Genomic DNA, 23077 nt, shown 5'->3' with positions numbered 1-23077 from the left:
GAGATGATGACCCAAGGGGCCTATTACACAGAGCAAGGAGCCTGAGGCTGGAGGTCGGAAGACCTGGGAGCCAGCCTTCTTAGTCCGGTTCTATTACTAACTAAATCCATGAATTTTCAGTGTTAATGTTCTGATGCCAAATGGGAAATTCGGGTTGAATACTGTATGCATAGTTGATGTATGTATTCAAATGATTACATTTTTTTTTAAGGATTTTATTCATTTATTTGTCAGAGAGCGCACAAGCAGGGAGAGAGGCAGAGGGAGAAGCAGGCTCCCCGCTGAGCAAGGAGCCCAATGCAGGACTCGATCCCAGGACCCTGAGATCATGACTTGAGCCGAAGGCAGCCCCTTAACTGAGCCACCCAGATGTCCCCAAATGATTACATTTTTAATTATTTATTTTTTTCTTTTTATCAAGGTCCCAGGTGCTCTATGTTTAGGTTCCCAAGTTTTTGTTTTGTTTTTTTATCCGTATGTATTTTTTCCTCTTGCCTCCAAAGTCTTTGGGTTCTACAAAGACTCAATTTACACACTTCATTCTGGCATTTCCCTTAGACAATCCCTCTCCCTCTTTCTCTTTTTAAATCAAATTAAGGAGATCAACATTTTCTTTTTTTTTCCTTCTGAGCAGGAAGCTCCTGGAGCTGTCCTCTGTCTTGTTTTTCTTCTCTCTGAAACAGTGTGTGGCCCTTCTCACAGTCCCTAAAACTGTCCCATGGCTTCTGCATTGTGGGCTTCCTTAGGTTTGGGCCTTGACTGGGCTGAGCCCTGGCACAGTCCTATAGGGATCACTGGCTGGCACGTCCCTTCTGCCCTCTCAGGATGGCACAAGAACTCTGGGTCAGGGTCCCCCGGCCATGAAGTACCACCTGCTTCACTAATGCCAGCCCTAAGGCCAAGGCATGGAGCCAGCAGGGTGCATTAAGAAATAATGGACACTTTTTTTTTTAAGATTTTATTTATTTATTTGAGAGAGAGAGCATGGTGGGAAGGAGCAGACAGGGAGGGAGAGGGGGAGAGAATCTTTTTTTAAAGATTTTATTTATTAGAGAGAGCATGCATGCATGTCCATGAGTGGGGGAGGGGCAGAGGGAGAAGCGGACTCCCCGCTGAGCAGGGAGCCTGATGCAGGGCTCGATCCCAGGACCCTGAGATCATGACCTGAGCCGAAGGCAGATGCTTAAGGCGCCCCAGAGAGAGAGAATCTTGAGCAGACTCTGCCCTCAGCACAGAGCCTGCGGCGGGGCTCAATCCCACGACCTTGAGATCATGACCTGAGCAGAAACCAAGAGTCAGACACGTAACCAACTGAGCCATCCAGGCACCCCAAGAAAATAACTGACACTCTTGAGAACAAATGATTTACCCAGGTTTGCTTTTTTATTTTTGTCCAGGTATGGACAACTTGCTTGTCCTCACCAGAGTAGATAGTTTGGTTACGTTGAGCATATTGTAGGGCATTCCTTGGTCCTGTGGAATATAGAATAGAAATGATTTTTTTTTTAAAGATAATCTCCAGTTCCATTTGTTGTTTTTTTGTTGCTTTCAACTTATTTTTAAAATTGAGATATAATTGGCATAAAACATTATGTAAGTTTAAGGTGTAAAAAATGTTGATTTGATACATTTCCATATGCTGGTATTGTGCTGTGTTGGTCTGTTAACTGGCATTCCCAACTCCAGCCATTTCTCCTAGCTTGTTTGTACGCAGTCATCAGATACTTAATTTTTGTCCGCTTGCCACTCAAGAACAGTGAAATGGGTAGATATTTGTAGAGTACAGCCTTTAGAACCATGCCTGGTATGTAGTAAACATTGCATTAGAGTTTGCTTAATAAAAATAAGAAATTATTCTTACTTTCAAAGAACTTACCATTTAGCTGAAAAGACAAAATGCACAAACAAGCAAAAACCAACCAGCACATAGCACAGTATGGAGACTGGGATAGAAGAGGGAAGACCTCTCTGCTGTGTGCTCTCCTTGAGTCACCTCACTTATTCGCCTAAACAACCAGCAATTCCTCCCATTTTATGGTTCGAGAAATTGAGGTTAGTAGGCATAAAAGGCCTTACGGTTCTACAAGGTCCTATGTGTAATAGCGGCATTTGAACACAGGGCTATCTCAACTGAGACTCCCTTACCACCAGATAGAATAGACAGAGAAAGCTTTGGAAGGAGGCTCGTGCTGGACCTCGAAGGATGGATAGAATTTACCAGATGAGAGAAGTGGGGAGCACATACAGATAGTGGGGGGCAGGGAAAGGGGTGGGCGCAGCCTGGGCAAAGATGTGACCTTGGGAAGCATGAAGTGTGGGAATGGGAAGTGTCCCCCAGGTTTGCTAGAGTAAGGAAGGAGCGACAGAGAAAGCCGGAACATGGGTTGGAGGCGGAGCATAATGAGCCTTGAATTCCGAGTTTGGACTTTCTTTCCTAACCCATTTCATAGCCCATTGACAGTATTTGTGGGAAGGGGAGTGACATGGTGAAAAGAGCACTGTAGTGATTTAAGTCAGGTGGGATACGGAATGGGCTGGAGAAACAGAGGGGCTGCTATCATGAAAGCTAATGCTTGAGGTCCCGACATAGGGTGCTAAGTGCTTCATGTGCATGATGCCATTCATCCTCACGATAGCCCTGAGAAGCGAGCACTGTTAATATCATCCTCATTTTCCGGATGGGCAAACTGAGGCTCTGAGAGCTTAAGTACCGACCAGGCTCCCACATTGAGTAACGGTGTTGCCAGGATGTGAACCAGGTGGGCCCAGTTCCACCTGTGTTGCCTCTGTTTGCCAGAGTGCCTGCCAGTGCCTCGGGAGATGGACTTGGGACAATGTTAATGGGTCAGAGGGGACGGTCCAGGTGATGAGGACTGAACTAGTTCAGTAGTGATGGAAAAGGAGAGATGGGGGCAGCAGTGCGACGCATCGTTGTACGTCAACCGATTGCAGGGCGGGGCCTGTAGTTTCATAGTTTCTCTTCCGGTGGAAGCTGGTGTTCAGTGGTGAGGGCATTGCCAAGACCATGGTGCAGCATGGAAAACCTTACCACGTAGCCTAGACTTCTTGAGTTCTTCCTGAGGAAATGTTTTAATTTAATAAAATAAGTGCTGAGGTTGGTGTGCTTGGTGTGGGTTGCTTCTGAGATGGGTTCAGCAAATTTCCAGGTTCTCAAGCATCTCAAGTTTTAATTACTAGAGTTGAGACAAGGAGGTGCCTTCAGAGGTCTGTGGGTGATCAGATTTCCCTTTTCCCCATGAACTCTCCTCCCTTACCTGCTTTTCTTGATATGTTCCCAGTTATTTCCCTGTTTGGCTATTGTATGGGTTGATCCAAACAGAATTAATTTGTTTTCCTTTTGTTTCTATTTTTTTTAAGATAAAGGGGGTGCATGCATTTTGACTCTGCAAAGCTTTTGACACACAGTTAAATGAACCTATAGAGTGTGCTGAACGCCATGGTGACCACGTGGGGCAGTGCAGGCCAGCCCAGTGACCTCTCCACTCTGTCTGCTGCAGGTGATAAGAAGTACATCATGGGCCCCAAGCTTTCTACTCTCGACGCCACTGTCTTTGGACACTTGGCACAGGCAATGTGGACCTTACCTGGGACAAGACCTGAACGGCTGATCAAAGGCAAGCCCTACAAACCTCTTCAGGCTTTAGGAGTTGCTGTGGGGTGAAGGGTAGGGGTAACACAATGGAGAATTCTGGGTCAATACCTGTGAACTTGACTGTGCTTTATGGAGACACCAGGCTGTGGTGTCCAGGGCTGGGGTCAGTTTATTATGCTCAGGATGTGTAGGGGTTGAGGAAGACCGGGCTTCTCACCTGCCATCTTGCCTAGACTGTGTCCTCAACAAAGTTGACACAAATTGTACTGTGTATTACACAGTGGACTTAATACTTGATACGGGGCTTAAATTTCACCTATTTCCCTTGTTTTGTTGGTCTTCCTTAATTTGCTTGGGACATTGGTGCCAAGCCTCGCCACTTTCTGATCTATCTAGTTCGGCAGCAAACATGGTGGGCTACGGGGCTGATGGACACATTGCCCATCTAGATGCTGTTTTTGAGTCTGAACTGGTGTTACATATTTCACATGTAGGTATAAGTACATATGTTTCTATATCATTTGAATTCAAAATGTTCTTTTCTCCTATTCCAGTGGGTATCTGTAGATTATACATTGAGAGTGGTAAAGCTGGTAAGTTCCAGATTGTGAAAAATGGGGGAAGTGTCAACAAATGTTTTGTAAGTCTGATACTATGTAAAATATTATTATTAGTAATAGTAATTGTTGTATATTTTGGCCAAAGAAACATAATCTTGTATCTTTGTAGTATGATCTTGGCTGTAAGACCTGCCAGAGTTACATTATGGCCTGGAGGGTAGAAGTGGGGATGAATGGGACCAGACGTAAAGGATGAATGAATATATGTGTGGGTTTGGAGGGAGTGGTAAGCCAAGAATAAAATTCATGTTCGCAAGGGGGCAGGGAAAGTAAGCTCAATGTGGGTCGATGTCTAGGGACCAGATCTTGGTGTGTGTGTATGTTGGTGGACAGACTGGCGGGGTGGGATGTACATGGAAGCTGGGCCTCTGGGAGAGGCTTCTCCTGTGTTGGTAGATGGGAACTGTTTGGAGTCATCTCCAATTTTTTTTTAAAGATTTCGTCTATTTATTTGAGAGAGAGCAGAGTGAGAGAGAGAGAGAGCAGGAGCGGGGAGGGGGGGTTTAGGGGCAGAGGGAAAGGGAGAAGCAGACTTCCCGCTGAGCAGGGAGCTTGATGCGGGGCTCGATCCCAGGACCCTGGGATCATGACTTGAGCTGAAGGCAAACACTTAACCAAATGAGCCACCCAGGTGTCCCGAGTCATCTTCAGTTTGAAGAAGTACCTAAGCAAGTGCCTGGGAGCTGGGGATATAGGGATCAAAGTCCAATATTTGGGTTTGGGAAAGGGAGTGACAGAGTTGACCAAGGTATTTGTGCCCCAACTGAGAAGGCTGGGGGTGTAGATGGGATCACCAGTGAATAGCATATAGAATGTTTTTAATGTTGATGGATCGATGGTCGGAACCAAGCAAGGCAGAATCATACAAGAAACTGAGGCAGGTGAACACCACTCGTGTGGTGGCCACAGGTGGGTGGATAGGAAGGTTCGTGAAGGCTGTAGTTCTGTGTGTGCATATGTGTGTGTGTGTGTGTGTGTGTGTGTGTGATTCATGTGCATGCCCAGAAGTTCAGACCAGGCTAAGGACAGGAGGAATCATTCCCCAGATTCTCCTATTGGTGGGGATGGGGATTCAGATACATTACCAAACCTCGTTGGAATGGATCAGGCATTGACTGAAGGTCTTCCAGAACTTCAGCTGGGTGAAGCTAGGGATAGTATGGACTAACAGCATAGAGCTGTTCCTTGTCTTGCAATGTGTTGGAAGTTACCTAAATAGAACATGTTATCCTATTGGTGATATTTGTAGCATTTAAAATAGTTTCTCTTCATTTTAATCATCTAAAATATATTGGTTCCCTTTAGTTCATTTAGAGGTATGTTTTATATCTACACTCTATTCCTGTTTCTTCCTACTCCCTCCCTCCACTTCCCTAGCACACCACTCTTACACACCCATGAGCACACACACTGCCACATCTCCTCACCTACTTCTATACACATATACCCCAAACACACCCACTTGTACACATGCATGCAAGCGCGCTAACACACACGGCTGACGTCATCTGTTATGAGTCAGAAGCATTTAGGTACCCATTATGAGTGGAACTATCAAATTCTATAGAATCCCTTCTTATAGGAATGAAGAATCTTTTGTTAAATTATTTATGACTTGGCCCTTTTCACTTTTACTTCCTGGAAGGACTCGAGACACTTAGTGTTCTTTTTAAAGAAATGGGTCAGCCTTTTTGGAGGATCAGTTTTGAGTCCCACCCACACATTTGGGGGAATCCGACACCATCGTCTGCGAGGGACTTTGGCACATAGTTGCATGTACTTTGGTTCTCAAACAAGTTAGCAGCTTCCAGCTCTCCTTGGGGACTGGTGTAGCATGAATCATTAAAGTCCACAGAGGGTCTCTAAATCTCATTTTGGTCATTGGTTGTATGCCCTTCCAAAGCTTCTGATTGTAGCTAATAGGCAAAGTTCTACTCTGGCTTCTGCTTCTTTCTCCACCTTTGCTCTTTCTATGGTGGAGACTTGCCCAAGAGGTAACAAGAGGAAGGAGAAGCAGAAACAAGTAAGCACCTGTATGCTTTAGAACTGGCTCAAATCCAGGAGCGTGAATGCTTGGATCAGGCAGTTTTCTGCCTTAGCTTTGGAACAACCAGAGCACTGTTGGCCTGGCCTCATGTGTAAGTGTGTGAGTGTGTATGTATAATATTAGCTTCTGGTTCTAGATATTAGTTACAATATCTAGCCACATAGTGTACCAGAGCCGTCTAAAACAGTGAGAAATTTTCCTTAATTTAGGTAAGATGACAGACGTTGAATATTCAGCAATTCTTAAAATATACTAAGTATGTGTTTGTGTATTATAGATGTAGATATATGAAATATTATTTCCTTGCTGGAGAAAATTTAGAAAAGACAGAAAATTAAAAAATATAACTTGTGCCCCTTGTCACCCACAGAGAACTACTGTTAATATTGTGGCTTGTGTCCTCCTCTTTCATCAAGTACATGTATGTGTATATTTTCAAAAATTGGGATCACGATGTTGATACAGTTATAAACCTATAGTTTTAATTAACTTTGTGTCCTGGCCATTTCCCTTGTCATTAAATATGCCTTAAAACAACATATTTAGTAGTTGGATAATATCCTATCCTATGGCTACATTGTAATTGATGTGATTAATCTTCTTTTTCTGGACTTGTGGCTTGTTTCACATAATTTTTTAACTAATATTCTCTGGTGAATATTGTATAAAAATATATTCTTGCTTATTATCTCTAGTTATTTCCTTAAGCCAGATTTCTAGTTGGGGAATTTCTATCTCAAAAGGTCTAAGCTCTTGGTCTGTATGGCTAAATTGCTTTCTAGAAAGACTTTTAGCAGGGCGTCTTCTTATGAGCAGTGTCTGAAAGCACCTCAAATTTTATTCCTCCGTTAGGATCGAATATGTATTTTGAAATTTTTGCCATTTTTCCAGTAAAAAAATCTCAGTGTTACTATCAGCAAGGTCGTCGAGTGACATTTGACATTTTGTTCGGAGAGTCCTTCTCAGAGAATTGCGCGTGGATCCGGGCGCTCTTTGGGACAGGCACGGAGAATGGCAGAGCCCAGAAAACCGGACCAAAAGCGCCCGACGGGCGGTTGTGCCCTGCGTCCGCCCGCCAGGTGGCGCCACCTCAGAGCCGCACAACCTGATGCTCTTTTTCGGAATCTGTGACAACCACACCTTCTGTGTGCTTCTGGAAAACTTTATTCAGGAGCCCTTTTACCAACAGTTATTTATTGCTCTTGGATGTCTTTTCTTGCTTATTATCTGATTGACTGATAACTTTTTCCACCTTTCAATCAAGTGCTGGATTTCCTTGAGAAACAGTTGAGTCTATCCCCACCCCTGCACTTACTGTTCTCCATCTGGAATGTTCAGGAAGAGGTGGCTGTGGGGCATTCGGGGCTCGGGGAGGGGCTGGCTCAGGTGACTTCTGTGGGTATTTGTATTTTGCGATCTCTGAGTCAGTACCCTTTAGCTTCAGGAGATGAGGGGAAGGTGGTGTCCTCATCACACCATTCAAGTTTGTTTCAAACTTTTCTGGAAGAGCACATGCTCCATGCCCTCCCTGCCTGTGACAGAATGCTAAAGAGAGCGAGCACGGGCATGGCCAGCACCTCACACAGGTCTGCAGCAGGGAGGTGCCGAGTAAATGCCTGCAGATCAGATGAGTTCGTGTGGGTGCCGGCCCCATGTATTCCAAAAACTTGCCGGTTAATGACCGAGGGCTGGGCAGGGGGAGCTGGGACATGCTGGCAGCCTCCCCCCTTGCTTCTCCCTCCCTCTCATTCCTGCTGTGCACGATTGGCAGCTGGGAGAAATTGAGCCCTGGGTTCTGGGCCTGGTTGACAATGTTTTCAGTGTCAAATTGTACACAATATTTTTGAATATTAGAGAAATTGCAGTGATACAGGAAAATAAAATGAGTCACTTTTTTTTCAAAGAGCGGCAGGGGATAGTTCCATTTGAAGAAACTCTGAGAAAAGCTCTTTATTCTTTTTGGGAGTGACCTCTGGGTCGAGGACCATTTGGCTTTCTGATAAATAGCCTCTCAAGCTGTCTGAGCATATCACTTATCACTCATTAGTATTTCACTAATGTACTTTATTGGAACTTTAAATTTAAAAATACATGATTATCAAAATCAGTTGAATTATACAGGAATATTTTAAAAGATTTATGACTTCCCCCTCATCCATGTCCAATATCCACCCCCATGGAATAACCAATATTAAGAATTTGGAATGAATCTTTCTGTGCCTTTCTTTTTCATGTGCAAATTTACATACACGTATATAGTAGTTTTGGTTTGTTTTTACTATTTTTAAACTAAACAGTGGAATTGCATTATACACGTTACTTTATAACTCCCTTTTTTCACTTACTTGAATATCATGCCTTTTAACAGCTGCAAAATATATAGAATTGATACACCATAATTTCTTCAGTCAATCCCTACTGATGGACATTCAAGCCATTTTCATCTTTCTTTTCTTCTTTATTTTTTACTGACACAATGCTCTTGACATCCAAATACATATATCTTTACATACTGGTGCTTTTATTTTAGTAGAATAGAGAAATAAAAGTGGAGTTTTGAGCCAACAGTTAGAATTTCAACAGATGACATTGGATTACTTTCCAAAAAAGGTTATAGCAATTTATAATTCCACCAGACATGTAGTTACAATGCCTGACCCTCCACATTGGATGTTATCAGACTTTAATTTTTACCAGTTTGATGTATGAAGTTGTAATCTGATTATTGAGTACACTTTGAAAAAAATGCAGTTTTTCTATTATTTCACAAGGTTCACACCTTCAACATAGGCATTTATGTTAACACAGGCATCTCTCTCTCTCTCTCTCTCTCTCTCTCACACACACACACACACACACAGAGCCTGTTTCTAGTGCCAACTTTTTTCTATTCTTTTGGCTGGTAGCACGGTGAGTGGGTCAGGGACAGAAGGGATTGGCAAAGCCAGACAGGGTAGAACTCAACCAGAAAATTTCGTTCTTTATTCCACTGTTTTTATCAGTGGCAGGATACGAGGATGGGTATGTGGGCTCCCAGTTTTTGCTTATGAAAAGCAATCCCTTTCTGGACTGCATAATAGAATGATCACTTCTTCTTGACAACTCATTATCTTTGAGGGGCAGCACCTATCTCCTCATAATTCTTGAGATCCTGAAAAGAATTACAGAACAATCTTCTGTGACAGGGAGTATGCAGCTATTAATTCCCAAGCCAGGCTGTCGGCTCATCAGTAGAGAGAGAGAGAGAGATTAGATTTGTGGTGAAGGGCATGGAGTCGGGAGACTGGGTGTTTGAATCCTGGCTCTGCCACTTTCTAGCTATGTGACCTTAGGCAAGTTAATTAACCTCTCGGTTGCTTCAGTGTTCCCATGACAGATGGGGATAGTAATAGTTCCTGCCTCATAGGATTGTTGCAAGGACTAATTCAACAGATGAATAAAGCACTTCAAACAGTGCCTGGTACACAGTAAGGACTATATGCATGTTTGCTGTTATTATTATTATTAATTTTTATTGCACGCTGAAGGGGTATTCATGTCACACAGGACGAAGGCAGGGCAGCTCTCCTGGAAGAAAAGCGAGGAAACAGGCAGTAGAAAAAACAGCCACAGAAGAAGTGGCTAGAACCATATATGGTATAGATCCTGTGGATACTGTGAATGGATTCTGACTTTCTAGCTGCTTGCTAACCAGCTCATAGCGAATGGTCTTGATTGAGGCAAACGCAGCTGCCCCAGACCCTGCTGTGAAGTGACCATAATCCCCCCCACCCCCCCGGCCAAACTTTGCAGTTGCCTCCACAGCTTTGTCCAGGTCTGGGTTACCTGGGACTGGCAGCAATACCTGGTGAGGGGTTTCCTGACTGCTTCCCTGTGGGAGAATCTAAGCGAAGGCTTTGTCTGCATCATTTCAAGGAGCACGGGTGTTGGCTCCTCGGCTTCTGGCTCCTGGGCGTGTGTACGTACAATCCTTGAGTATGGGCCAACCAGAATGGACTCTTGCATAGGGTGAGTGGAACTGTTATGATCTGAGGCAACTGAAAATGGTGACCTGGAACCAATATTAATCCACCGGTTTTTAGGGTCCATGGAGTAGAGGGATTTGCTTCATTTTATAGGGAACAGCTTTATTGAAGCAGAGCAGCAATCAAGTTTTGAAAAATTTTCATGGGAAAATATATAATAATGTTATGCAAAGTAACAGGAAGTAGTAATAATGACAATAAATAAATAGAAAATATGCTGAAATAAATTACACCAAAATTTTAATTGTGATGACCTTGGATTGATGAGATTTATAGGTGCCTTTGTTTTCTTCCTTATCTAAATGGTATACATTTTTATATACAGACTTCTAATTTTCCAAAATGAGAATGTATTATATTCTTTTTTTTTTTTTAAGATTTTATGTATTTATTCATGAGAGACAGAGAGAGAGAGAGAGAGAGAGAGAGGCAGAGGGAGAAGCAGGCTCCCAAGGAGCAGGGAGCCCGATGTGGGACTCGATCCCAGGACGCTGGGATCATGACCTGAGCCGAAGGCAGACGCTTAACCATCTGAGCCACCCAGGCACCCTGTATTACATTCTTTGATAGAAAATAAAATAAAGACTATAATCAATAGACGCATTAATATAGAAACAACCTAAATGGCCATAAAGGGGGTGTGGTAAAAACAAAATGAAACTATGGTACATCTGAATAATGAACTACTGTGCAGTTATCAAGGTGGTAGTGTGAAATTGAGTTTTTTATTAAGATTGTTAAGTGGGAAAAAGTAGAGTAAGAAACAGAATATATAGTAAATGCTAAATAGCAAGTATAAATATATGTAAGTGTGTATATAAGTATATACATTTCTGGAAGAACATAAAAATGTTATTACAGTGGATGTGATTATTGGTAATTCTTTTATTTTTTGCGTATCCATCACTTTCTAATTTCCTGCAATAAAACATGGATCACCTATATAATAAGTAGATGTTTATATGACTTCTAAAAAAACAAACATCCAAAGAATATTCTTAGGGCGATGAAATCCTGTAAGGGATAGTGACAAATTATGTATTTGTAAGCAATGTTGCCATCTGGTGGATCAAAGGCAAAAACTCACTCTCTTCATTTTTCATCGGGAATTAGGAAATGAACGTCAAAATCTGTGTCCTGTTTCAGACAAATGCTTGGACAATTTTAGCAACTTAACAAAAGTGTTCCTTTGATTCGCATGAAAAAGAAGTAGCCCAGTGAGTGGGAATGTAATTATGGGTGTAGCTGTTCAGTTTTATTTAAAAAAAATACCTGTTTTACTAAATGTGCCTGTGGGCACGCTCATCCATAGACAGTTCTGAGTTACCCATTTTACTTAGGATTATTTAGGGAAAAGTTCACATCTTAACATAACTTTTTCCAACTACTTGGCCTAGTACCCAGTTCTTAATAACACTACAAATGTTTGTGAAATGAATGATTACTTCTGGCTGACTTAACCCAACCAACTGTTGGTGTATTTTCACGGGCTATAAATTCATTTAAATATGAACCATCGAAGCACCAGTTCTCTTGATAAGCAAACATAAAATTATAATGCTTTACGCAGCCAAATGATGGTAGTGTAGCTGCCATTTTGGATAAACTACCCACCTCCCCTCATTACCATAAGATTCTCTCCTGAATCTCACTCAGCCCACTCAGAAATTTAACTTTTCCCACTCACCATTCTTCTTATGTGCATGAAAACCTAAATATCTGATGGTCCCTCTGTGGAAAAACATTGTAAACGTCTCCCCGACCGTATTCTTCCCAATTCCCTGGGCCAAGTGGCTAGCTGAGAGACTGCTGCCTTTGAGAATTAACCCTGGCTTTCCTTACCCCCCGCCCCCCCACAGGTGAGCTGATCAACCTTGCTATGTACTGTGAGAGGATAAGGAGGAAATTCTGGCCCGAGTGGCATCACGATGATGACAACACCATCTATGAGTCTGAGGAGAGCAGCGAAGGAAGCAAAACCCACACACCCCTGCTGGATTTCAGCTTTTACTCAAGGACAGAGACCTTTGAAGATGAGGGAGCAGAGAACAGTTTTTCCAGAACCCCAGATACGGATTTCACTGGACACTCGCTCTTTGATTCTGACGTGGACATGGATGACTACACAGACCACGAACAGTGCAAGTGATGTTCGGCCTCGCTGACCCTCTTCTGCCGGAGCTGCCACACCCTGGGCTTGGTCCAATTTCCCAGGTAGAAATCCATCTCAGCTGGGAGGAAATCTTCGTGCTTGGCACACTTCTCACAAGCTAACTGGACTCTAGCAGCCTTATTTCCTTTTGTACAAACAAAACACAGAACCATTCAGATGGCTCCATTTAAAACAAACAGGCAAAAAAAAAAAAAATGTCAGCATGGTTCCTGAAATCCATTTTTGTTTTCATTAGAAAACTAACATTGTGTGGTAGAGCCCATGCAAGAACAGGTTGTCTGTGGATCGTGTTTATGTAGATCCTCTTCAACCCGAGGGCTTAGTTGTGAGACGGATTCTCGAGCATCCTTCATCCACGTGGGTTCGAAGTAATGAGCGAAGTCATCAGGAGAAATGTAGGAGACAAATGTTCTATGGTGGCTGCTTGTATTTTATGTGTGTATATTGTATGTTGAGATAATTCAAATAAAATCCATAGATATTCAGTGAACACCTACTATGTGCAAAGCACTGTGCTAGGTGCTAATCAGTATAAGTTTTCTTCTCAGTCCTGCCAGTGACTAGCTGTGTGATTTTGGGCAAGTCCCTTAATTCTTGTGTGCCTCATTTCCCCCACCTGTAAGGTGGGGCTAACAATACTCTCCACCTACCTACCTCACAGGGGTGTTGTGAGGATTCATGTGGTAACATTCGGCGCTTTAAACCTCTTGGAAGAGCTGTGACATAAACACAACATTTTAGTCTTGATTGTGCTTCCGATGTATGAAGAAGATTCGAGGGCAAAGGAATTCCATATCCAGCCAACAACAGCCACAGTCACTCGCAAAAGCCGAGCAGACGAAACACATGCAAAGGCACAGCTAAGACTCTGTCCTCGTTCTTCCCTGTGATCTTGCTTGAATTGAAATCTTTTGTTGAAAGAACCTTGAACATATTTTTACAGATCATCAACAGCTCCAAACAGTCTTCAATGCTGTGTATCTGCAGAAGTCTTTCTTTCGTTGCCTGAACGCACACTGGAATGTTGTCCTTTGTTGACTCCCGAGGGTTAAGTTGCCTCTGTGTGGTTTATCTGAAGGGAGTAAAGCTCAGAAATATGATGGGTTTCATAGAGGTGAAGGGGAAAGGATTTGACTGCTTTTTCTAAGCAGACGCTTGCCAGCTTGTAATGTCTTTTTGAAAACAAACCTTGCAAGATGTATTGAAAAGATGAAGTATGAAGAGGATCATGTTACTGGTATCAAAGCACTTTGTGCAGTGTAGACTCTATGCAGTTTTACTAATGCAACTTTTCTGGCGTTCTCAGGCATTGTCCCGTAAAAGGAAGGCAATGCTGAGGACAAATCTTAATGTTTCTTAAGGATCTCCCATAGACTCCCTGGGCTCCCTCTCCTTCCCCGTAGAGCACATGGACCCTTGCAGTTACTGTATTTACTAAGGCACTCTGTCTCTGAAGACATCATTTTTGTTGACTTAGAACATTTTCCAGTGAAATATGGGGTGAAGATGCTGGGGTGATGGCCATGCATTTGGGCTAGGAGAGTCAGTGTTAAGATTTACAACTGCAAGCAGAACTGCTGTACTCCTGATCACCACAGACTCACTGGGTAATGGCTATTCATTGTGGGGCTTGAGAGGCACTGCTTTAAAGACCGCAGCGTGTGCTGAGAAGTTCATGTACTATGCTTGAAAAAGACTCTCTTTGCATATGGCTTTTGCAAAAACAATCCTAAAATGCTGTGGATTCAACAAAGAGGTAAAGGGGGAGAGTTGCTGAGGCTCTTTACCATTGAAGCAACCGTGTAGGACATATGTAACTGGGAGGAAATGCGGAGTTGCCCTGAGTTAGAAATTCTTACTGCACAGGAAACCCAGTTGTTAGTAGCTTATTAAAACCATTCATCTTTGAGAGGACTGTTTGGTGCCTCATGAAAATGTGGTGGAGAAGATATGAATGGATGAGCGTGTTTTATCTCCAGGGTCACTTGGGAGGACTGTTCACCTCTTCTGTCCTAACAAACAAGCATGTTCCGAGGTCAGCTGGTGGTAGTTCTGTGTGACTAGGGAAACTTTGGGCTTGAAAATTTCAATACAATAAACGGATGGGCTGTAGACCTAGCCGCACAAAGACTGAGTTGCCCTGTCCCTACCCTTAGCTGGAAAGAGTTGTGTTTGAAATTTTGCCTACAATTTATTCTTACTATACAGCACCAGGTGTGTTGTATCTTTACTTCAGGAATGATTAAGTTATGACTGTGTAGAGCCCCATATTTTTTTTATCGTGCATTGCTTGGAGGATGAGTACATGGAGAGCTGGTGTTCATTGTAAAGTAAGTGATTCTATCCAGGTACCTCTCACAGGGGCTTGAATGGACATTACCACTTGGAGTCTTGGGTACTAGCCTGACAGCTCATGACTGGGTAGCCAACATTTTGTAGGTGTAACTTGATTTGGAACCCTGGAATAATATCCCCAGGTTTTACCTTTCCAACGTGGGTTATGGAAACAAAATGACCAAGACAGAATCGGTGTGGTGTGGATGACCTGGGTAGTCTTTATTGGGAGGGCTTTAATTTTATCTTTTTTAATTTTAATTTTATCTTTCATTCTTAAGCTCTCCAGATTTGAAGTATTCTCCAGTATGGTGAACAGGTGCTACTTATAAGAAAAAATAACAAGAACTTAGGGGACATTTTGGTTATCTGGCTTACTTGTTCAAGTTGTGTTTCTTTTTTACTGGAAAGTAACTTAAGGAAAGTGTGATCTTGAATGTTAACAGATGTTCTTGGTTGGGCAGAAGACCCGCTAGCCACCTGTTCTTTTTTTTACCTGTCATTGTAAAAATAAATTCTGCCCCTCTATCCCTCTCCCTTTGCCCCTCATCCCCACTCATCAGAATTGAGGAGCAGCCACGGTATGATTTAATCTGCATATGACAGAGTAGATATAAGGGCAGTATAAGTTTATAGCATTTTGTTGTTGTAACATAATGAATTGTGAACAGTGATGCTCCCGCGGCCATGAGCTACCCAGGTGACTGATCATAGACTTAGAACAACTTGGACTTGAATCACAACTACACTCTGGCTCTCCAGTGAGCCCTGCCTGTGTGTACTGTGGTATTTGGTATTAGGATATGTTTTCCTGAAATAGAGTTCAAGGAAAGGAAGAGCTAGGGATTTTAGCTTCCTGGGTCTTGCCTAGATTATCTGAGAGAAAGTGTAGAATCATAGCAATGTATAGCTGGGCCATGGGTTAGTTGTAGAAAGCTCCTTACAAGAGAGCCTCTGAGGTTGTTACTGGCTCCGTGTCATATGCACATTCATTTGCAGGGCAGGACCCGGACTGAAGTCTTTCACCTTGCCTTAGATGGTTCTCGCTATTACACCACTTTGACTTGGTTTCCTTTTCCACGTCCCCTGAAAAATCACTCCGCGCTCATGGAACCAGCATATCCCCAGCCTCTCTCGAAGAGTGCTTGGAGTCTTCCACTCTTGTCCTCCATGTCTGTTCAGCCGGGTCCAGACCAGTTCAAGAGATCTTTCGTTAGGATTTACTCTGTGCAAGGCACTGCTAGGCTCTATGAATGATACCAAGTCACCAAGACTCCTTATTCTTTGTTACTTATCTTTTAAGAATCCATTCCCATATGCTCACTCATTGCATATTTACTGAGCACCTACCCTGTGCCTGGCCCTGGGACCCACACTGGATATAGAGTGGTGAACAGAACAGACATGGCACCCTAATTTTAGGGCATCCTCTTTTGCTTGGACTACTGTGATAGCCTCTTTTAAATGCTTGGTCATTTCCCTGATCTATTCCACCCATCACCATTAATTTTTTTAAAAAGCTCTGGCCCTGAGGGCATGCCATATTGCCTCAGGGTGAGGGCCACTCCCTGGGGCCTGGTATTCTCACCTCTTCCTTCATCTCATTTCCTGGGGTGTCTGCCAGGGCTCCTCCATGTGAGCCATCCAGTGCATCCAGGTTGGTCTGCTTGCCGTTGCCTAAACATGCCTCATGTCCCCACTCCACCTCTGCTTATGCTAGCCTTTCTCCTGAAATGCCTGCCCTTCCCGTCCACTGGCCCAGCGCATGCCCACCTCTCAAGGCCCAGCTTCATGAGTTCTGCAAGAAGACTTCCCAGCTCATTATAGTCTCCCCTTCCTCTGGAAACACAGCACTCATCATTTCCTTCCCTGATGGCTGCATGGGAAAGGTATGCCCAAAAGCAGGACACACACTAAAAGGTAGTGGTTTTAAATTGATGTCAGAGATGCCACTGATAATCCTATGAAAATCCTCTACCTTATTACCAGAAAAATACATATACGCAAATATACAAAATGTTACATATAAGTTCAGATTTGAGACCTGAAATCATCCATGGATTCCTTAGGGGGCTCACGGACCCCAGTTGAAGAAGCCTTCTGTATAAAGAGTCTTTAAAAGTGACCGTTGTTAGTGTTCATTCTTTCTTGCCTTTGACCTATTCAGAGAGGAGAAAAATTGGTATGGGACATGTGTGCAAAAGCAATCTCTTATTGTCCGTGTTGAGTGACAGGGAAGGAAGGAAGAAGAGCTGTCTTACATTAATTGAGAAAATAGCTTTGTTTTGACAGATTTGGCATTTTGAAACTGACAAGGTTTTATTGTTATTGTTTTTGTCGGTTATCTTTAAACCATCCAAAAAGTTGGTTTATCAAAATCAATTCAGGGCCACGTGAGCTTCATATCAGCTCTTGAACCCACCCCTTCTGCATGGGTAGGCTGAGCGGCTGTGGGCTTCAGGTAGGAGAGAAGAGGCTGGATTGTTCCTTATAGGAAAAAGATCTGCACAATCACATTTTCCTGTATTCATCCATTCATTTATTCATTTATTCATTCATAGGATAATTGTTGAGTGTATTTTCAATAAAAGGACGGTGCCTTTGTTGATAGGTAACTACTCAGGTTCTTCTCTGTCGTTGTCTTTTTTTTTTTTTTTTTTTTTTTTTAACAGGGTGAAGTTATTTTTATTGCTCCTGACTATGATCCAAGATCCTTTGCTCTCCTTTACGTGCAGTGCTGTTTAAGTTGAACAAGAATCGATGAAAGTACATTTGATGACAAATACTTCTAAGTCTGAATGCTGAACTCTGGCAACCCATCTTTAATAGGTCCAGCCATCAATTATGTATGATTGTGGAGTGCTTGACCTTTATTCAGTTGCTTCCAGTGGACTGGGTGAAACTTGGCGAAGTTTGAAAGGATCCCCTGGGTGGGTGGGGCAGGAGGTCCCACTTGCCTGGAGCGCTCTTGCTAGTGCCAGGAGTAAATGCAAACACATCATGAATGTTTTCTTCATTTGAATTCCTTACCAGAAACCTGGGTTTTTAGTCCCTGACTTCAAAGAATATCTGAAAGATAGTTAAGGTTCCTTAACCTTCAGGATAAGATAACTGGAATGAGTAACATGTTGGCCTTTGTCTTTACAGATGGTTACAGAGGAAACTGAAAAATAGCTTAAAGGAAAGTGACTCAGCTCTCTTGGGGCTGACAGTGTGACCCCCTCAAGCATTCTTGCTCTTGCCAAGGCAGGGGACCTGTCCCCAGAACAAGGCTCTCTGAAACTTCCGTTGCTGGCTAGATTATGACAAAGTGGGATGCCCAAATTTCAAGAAGATTATTGTCCTAAATTGTAAAACTTGTAGATAAATAGAGGGGCCCATTGCAATAATAAACTAACTTATGAATGTGGTCTAGCCAGCACCAACACTGTGATCATTTTAATGGGAGAGATAAGTTACCTAGAATAAAAGATTGGTAGAGACTTTAGTGTTCTTACATAATTAAATAATGTCAGCAATGAACTTGATGGCCTTCTTGGATTTTTAAAAATTGTTGTTGTCTCTAATTGCAGCTTTAAATATTTTGAAACAATCCACCAATTGTAGAACAATATATATTTATGATAATGGCTAATTTTATAAAAAGTAGTATTACTAAGTATGACTAATTCACCTCCCCCCGTAGCAAGCATCTTTTTTTTTTTACTTTGTGGTCGGAATAGAGTAACTCATTTATCAATGATAGTTAAACCTTTTCCTTTCTTTAGTGTTTTTAAAAATTACCTATGGCTTTAAAAACAATAGGATTTAGCTCCTGAATTGCCATGTTAATTAGCTGTGTCTAAACAGATAGCAGAGAGAATACAATTGTTCAGTGGAGGGCTAGGAAAGAGAAATCCTTTGGATATTTACCCTCCTCTTAAAAAGCAAAACAAAACAGAGCAGCAATCTGTGGACTTTTCCCTTTAACAGTTGTTCAGAATTGGAAGTGTTGTGTCCTATTTGCTTCTGTCTCTCGATGAGAGATCCCATTTGGCTTATTCAAACACAAACCATGTCCAAATGATTGTATTTTTACTTTAAACAAATTGTATCTGACTTCTCTTGCAGCAATAAGATTAAAAACAGTGCTCAAATTTTTGAGACATCTCTGCTTCAGTAGGGGCGACATGTTTGTGTTCCTCCTGTCAAAATGATTACCTCAAGTAATCCATCTCACGGGATCATGCTTATCGTAAACATGTGTTTTCCCCAGAGATGTGCATCATGCAGAGCGTCTGACAACTCACACGGTGGTGATGGTCGGGAAGATGAGGGTCTGGATCCTTCATCGGGTGGTGGTAGGATTTCGCGGAGTGGGAGGTGACAGATGCGACGGCTTCAGGCAGCCCTGTGGTACGGCTGTGCTAGAATGTGTCAGGCACATCAGAAGTTGTCTCAGTAGTGGCTTTAGTATCACAGTACAGCATCCAGGCTCATCAGTCGAAAACACATGCAATCTGTGGGGAAGGGCTGTTTGTGGATATACAAGACCAGTGCAGGAAGTGCTAAAGTTACGTTGATCTTTGTCTTCATTTATATGCTCAAGCTCCGGGACTGTCCCACCTGAAGCCAAGCCTGGGAAGTAGGGGAGCAGCTGAGAGCGGAGCACTGGCTGCCACCCCATTCCTTTGACTCTGGAGCTTCCTTCTGGTTTCTCAAAAGGGTTTGTGGCATATGGTTTCCGTTTTATAAATATAAAATGTACAAAGTAATGTATATTTGTTTTATAGATGTCTTTTAAAGGGAGACACCCCAAATGATCCGTATGGAGGTAGTGGTCTCCAATCCTTTCTGCTCATTCACCCCACGGTAAAACTTTCTGAGCTTGCCCTTTAGTATATTTATTTGTAAACACACACACACACGCACACTGCACACACTGCTGTACTGATATGTACATTAAAAGCCATGGCAAACATAGAATTTTTCAAAGACTATTCTCCTGTACTCAATAGAGTTTAGGGAACGGGGCAAGGTGTATTTAAGGGTAGTGCCTAGAAGGCTGCAATCGATTAAAGAATGTGTATGTAACATTTGTGGCAAAGTGGCTGTAAAATAGTCATGGGCGCATGATCGTAGGTCAAGGAATGTATGTATGTGTGTATTTATTTTTACTTAAAACGGGCATTTTTGTCTGGGGAAGAGAATAGTGAAGAAAGAGATGTCCCCTTTACACGAGCTATTTTTAATTCTGTTTTTTGGGACCACTTGATCTAGAATGTTTTGGAAATTTCTGGAAGATTTCACAGTCCATGGATTTAAGCAAAATGAGAAAACATAGGAGGGGGAGAAACAAATAATGCAAAGACGGGATGCATTGCTTGAGAATTTCAGTACCGATCTGAAAAGCATGTTCCGATACTTCCTGGTACCCATCATCTCACTGATTATATATCTCTCTTCTATTTGTTTATAACCCCATGTCTCCAAATGTGTGGAAGATGCACAGATTCATTTTCAGATATCTGAGGTAGGAAGGACCGATGTTGGTATCATTCAAACCCACATTTCAGCTGCTTGGGGGCTGATGGGTGGACACGGCCTGGAAGTATTTACCTACACCATCTGTTTTGCAAACACAATGAATAGCATCTTGCTGAACAAGGGCCTCAATGTGGAGGTGGCATTCCAGTGTTTATTTCTGGACCTATGAGTTACTTTAGCACAGTTATTGTTAGTAGTTTATAAAGCCATATTTAAACTTGTACACTTGATTGTAAGATAGATTTGAATTGTGCACTATGTTGATTACTGTATATAAATGTGGAAATTCTGTACATTTGGTCTCAATGCTGTATGTATTTGATGTGTAAATGATAACTAGCAGTTATGAAATAGCTTGCTGTGAATGTCTTTATTCCCATTTGCTTCTCTTTTGCAAATTTAAACTTTACACTCATGAGAAAAGTCTGAAATTTTTGCAGCTAACATACTGTTAAGTGGTGGTCTCTTAGATTCTTGGGAAGATCTTTTCCTTGTAAGGCTCTGGTATAGTTAAAACAGAGGTAATGAATTTTTTAGGCATATATCTTTTGGATCCAAAATTCAAATGAATGTTTTTTAAGGAGAAAAACAGGTCTTTGAATATGCTCTCCTACCCTCTCCTGCCTTTAGATCTTGCCCAGAGCTTTTGGGGAGTGATGTCCACTAGTAGAGAGAAGAAGAGGAGAGGGTGGGAGCAGGACACACGTTAAGACTTCCACCTTGGGCACTAGGCCTGATGAGAGAGCAATTTCCCCTTCCATTAATAGTGTCTAAATTAGTTTTTGTACCTCTTCAATGAAGTAATTATGATTCCCACTTTGTAGATGAGGAAGGAGACTTAGGGAGGTAAATTAGGGTAAAGTGACTAAGATGTGCTCAAGTCATAGATTTGCAGTGAGGTTTTTAGAAATACAAATATTACTAAGTGTTCCACACAGACGTGCCTGGCAATGAACCGCAAAAGATAGCTGGGCCTCAGGGCATGTCGGGATTGAGAGAGACATTTAGGATGTTCGAAATCCTACCTAGAAGTTTGACCAACTATTATCCACATATTAACATCTTAGCATTTAGAGAATATTACAGTAAGGTAACAGCCAAAATCCCAAACTTCCCAAACCATGGGAATGTCTATTAAATAGAAATTGAGAGAACACCGTAATCCCACATTCTAGAGATAATAGTCTGGTTTTTAGACTTCCTTTCTCTCTTGACTTATAAATCCCAACTAGTCAGCCCTGCTTACTAACGTAGACCCTTATTAACATAGGCCCATAACTGAAAATGCTTTGGGACAAATCTATATCCACTTCAACTTAAGTTAGCTCCAGACCTTCTAGAACTTGTGTGGAGGTCCTGGGCTCAAGCCTGGTGTCTGTCCCCTTAGGGAAGCTTGCTCTCCTTGCTTTCAGAGGCATCAGAAGGAAGAGGGTTGCTCGCCTTCCCAATGCACTGTGCTCTCAGAAGTGTAAAGAGAAATGCCTTGCTGCTGGTTATACTGAGTATCCCATGACTTGATTTTTCATAGTTTTGTCCTTCTTTTCTTTTAGAGAAGAGTCAGGGCAGTTGGTGTCCTTGCTCTCCCAGGGCCGTCTGTTTTGTTTGTACAAGATGCCACTGTCAACACCCATGAAGCACTCTCCAGCCATGTGGGGCTGGTTCCCATTAGCCACAGACTTTTCTTTTAAAACCTACCAAAGTTACAGTAGCTGATCCCGTGGATAAAAGAAAACTCTGGAAAACAAAGGAAAGAGGACCAGCTTCCTCCCTCATGGTAATGACTGTGTTGCTGCCCTGTGTGCCCAAGAGCTACCTGGTCTATTTTCGTGGTAGTGGTGCGCTCGTTGTGAAGACTTAGGGGGTCATCTCCAGTTGAGGGCCTGTTAGATTGGAGGTTCACCTACCCGGGGGGTGTGTTTGGTCTGGGCAAGCACACTAGGTAGCCCAAGCTCAACATGTAAACATCCAGGTAAACCCTGACTGAAACATTGTCACGGGCAGCCTCGAAAGGGAGGAGGAGAGTTGAGGGAAGGGCTGTCGGTGGCAGGGGGCAGCCCCGGGCCCCTGCCCCAGCCCTCCTGTGTCCTGTATTTATTGTGTGGAAGCCTTGCTGCTTCCTTCTCCACCCTCACAGACCTCCCTCTAGCCAGCCGGTGTGTTCCAGGGCCAAGAGTGGACATTTTAGGACTGCTCAGGGATGTCAGAGAGTCCAGATTCACTGGTGGCCCAAGCATAAGAAGGGGGGAAGTGGGGAGGAAGACTGGGCCGGATGGTTTGGAAGTCATCCCTCTGAAGGTAAGGAGGGCTTCTGAGCAGGGGACGAACACAAGGAAAGAGTATTTAAATAAGATGTGTCTGATGACAGCCCAGCTGCAGGGCTGCAGGACGAGTCAGACAGGACAGAGCAGCTGCGCCTGATCTCAGCGGCTGGAGTAGAGGCGAGAAGTGGGGCAGGGGTGCAGGGGGAATCAGGAGGGGGAGCCGCCAGCCACAGAGCGCAGGAAATGCTGACTCCTGGATGTGGGGAAGGAGAGGACCCCGGTAAGGAGGTAATGCTGGGAGACTGGGGACGCCCGCTGCCAGGTGTAGGAAATGTGGAGAAGGGGCACTGGTGTTGGGGGGGGGAGTGGTGTTTGGGGTTAGCCACACCGAACATGAGGAACCATGCGGGACTGGAACTTGTGAAGCGGGGGAAAGGGACGCTGCAGCCCCCAAAGGCATGGTGGAAGCAAATGGGCT

The 23077-nt window shown here is 43.1% G+C and overlaps 1 protein-coding gene across 3 annotated transcripts in view; it reads left to right on the top strand.

Annotated features, from left to right (window-relative positions):
* Positions 1-20691, top strand: part of FAXC (failed axon connections homolog, metaxin like GST domain containing) — a 74774-nt gene extending 54083 nt beyond the window's left edge. The window contains exons 5-7 of one of the 3 annotated variants that reach the window (XM_081828708.1): positions 3519-3635; positions 12165-14234; positions 17485-20691. In XM_081828708.1, coding sequence (XP_081684834.1) covers positions 3519-3635; positions 12165-12454 — 407 coding nt within the window. In that variant the 3' untranslated portion in view covers positions 12455-14234; positions 17485-20691. Of the gene's footprint in view, positions 1-3518; positions 3636-12164; positions 14809-17484 lie in introns of those variants that run through there. The other 2 variants (XM_081828707.1, XM_081828709.1) reach the window with 2 other exon arrangements.
* The last annotated feature ends 2386 nt before the right edge of the window (positions 20692-23077 follow it).

The sequence above is a fragment of the Leptonychotes weddellii genome, chromosome 8, assembly GCF_054177405.1.
Source record: "Leptonychotes weddellii isolate Sample4059 chromosome 8, ASM5417740v2, whole genome shotgun sequence".
Classification (NCBI taxonomy): domain Eukaryota; kingdom Metazoa; phylum Chordata; class Mammalia; order Carnivora; family Phocidae; genus Leptonychotes; species Leptonychotes weddellii.
Note: the sequence above shows the minus strand (reverse complement) of the source record. Positions and strands in the feature narration are given on the sequence as shown.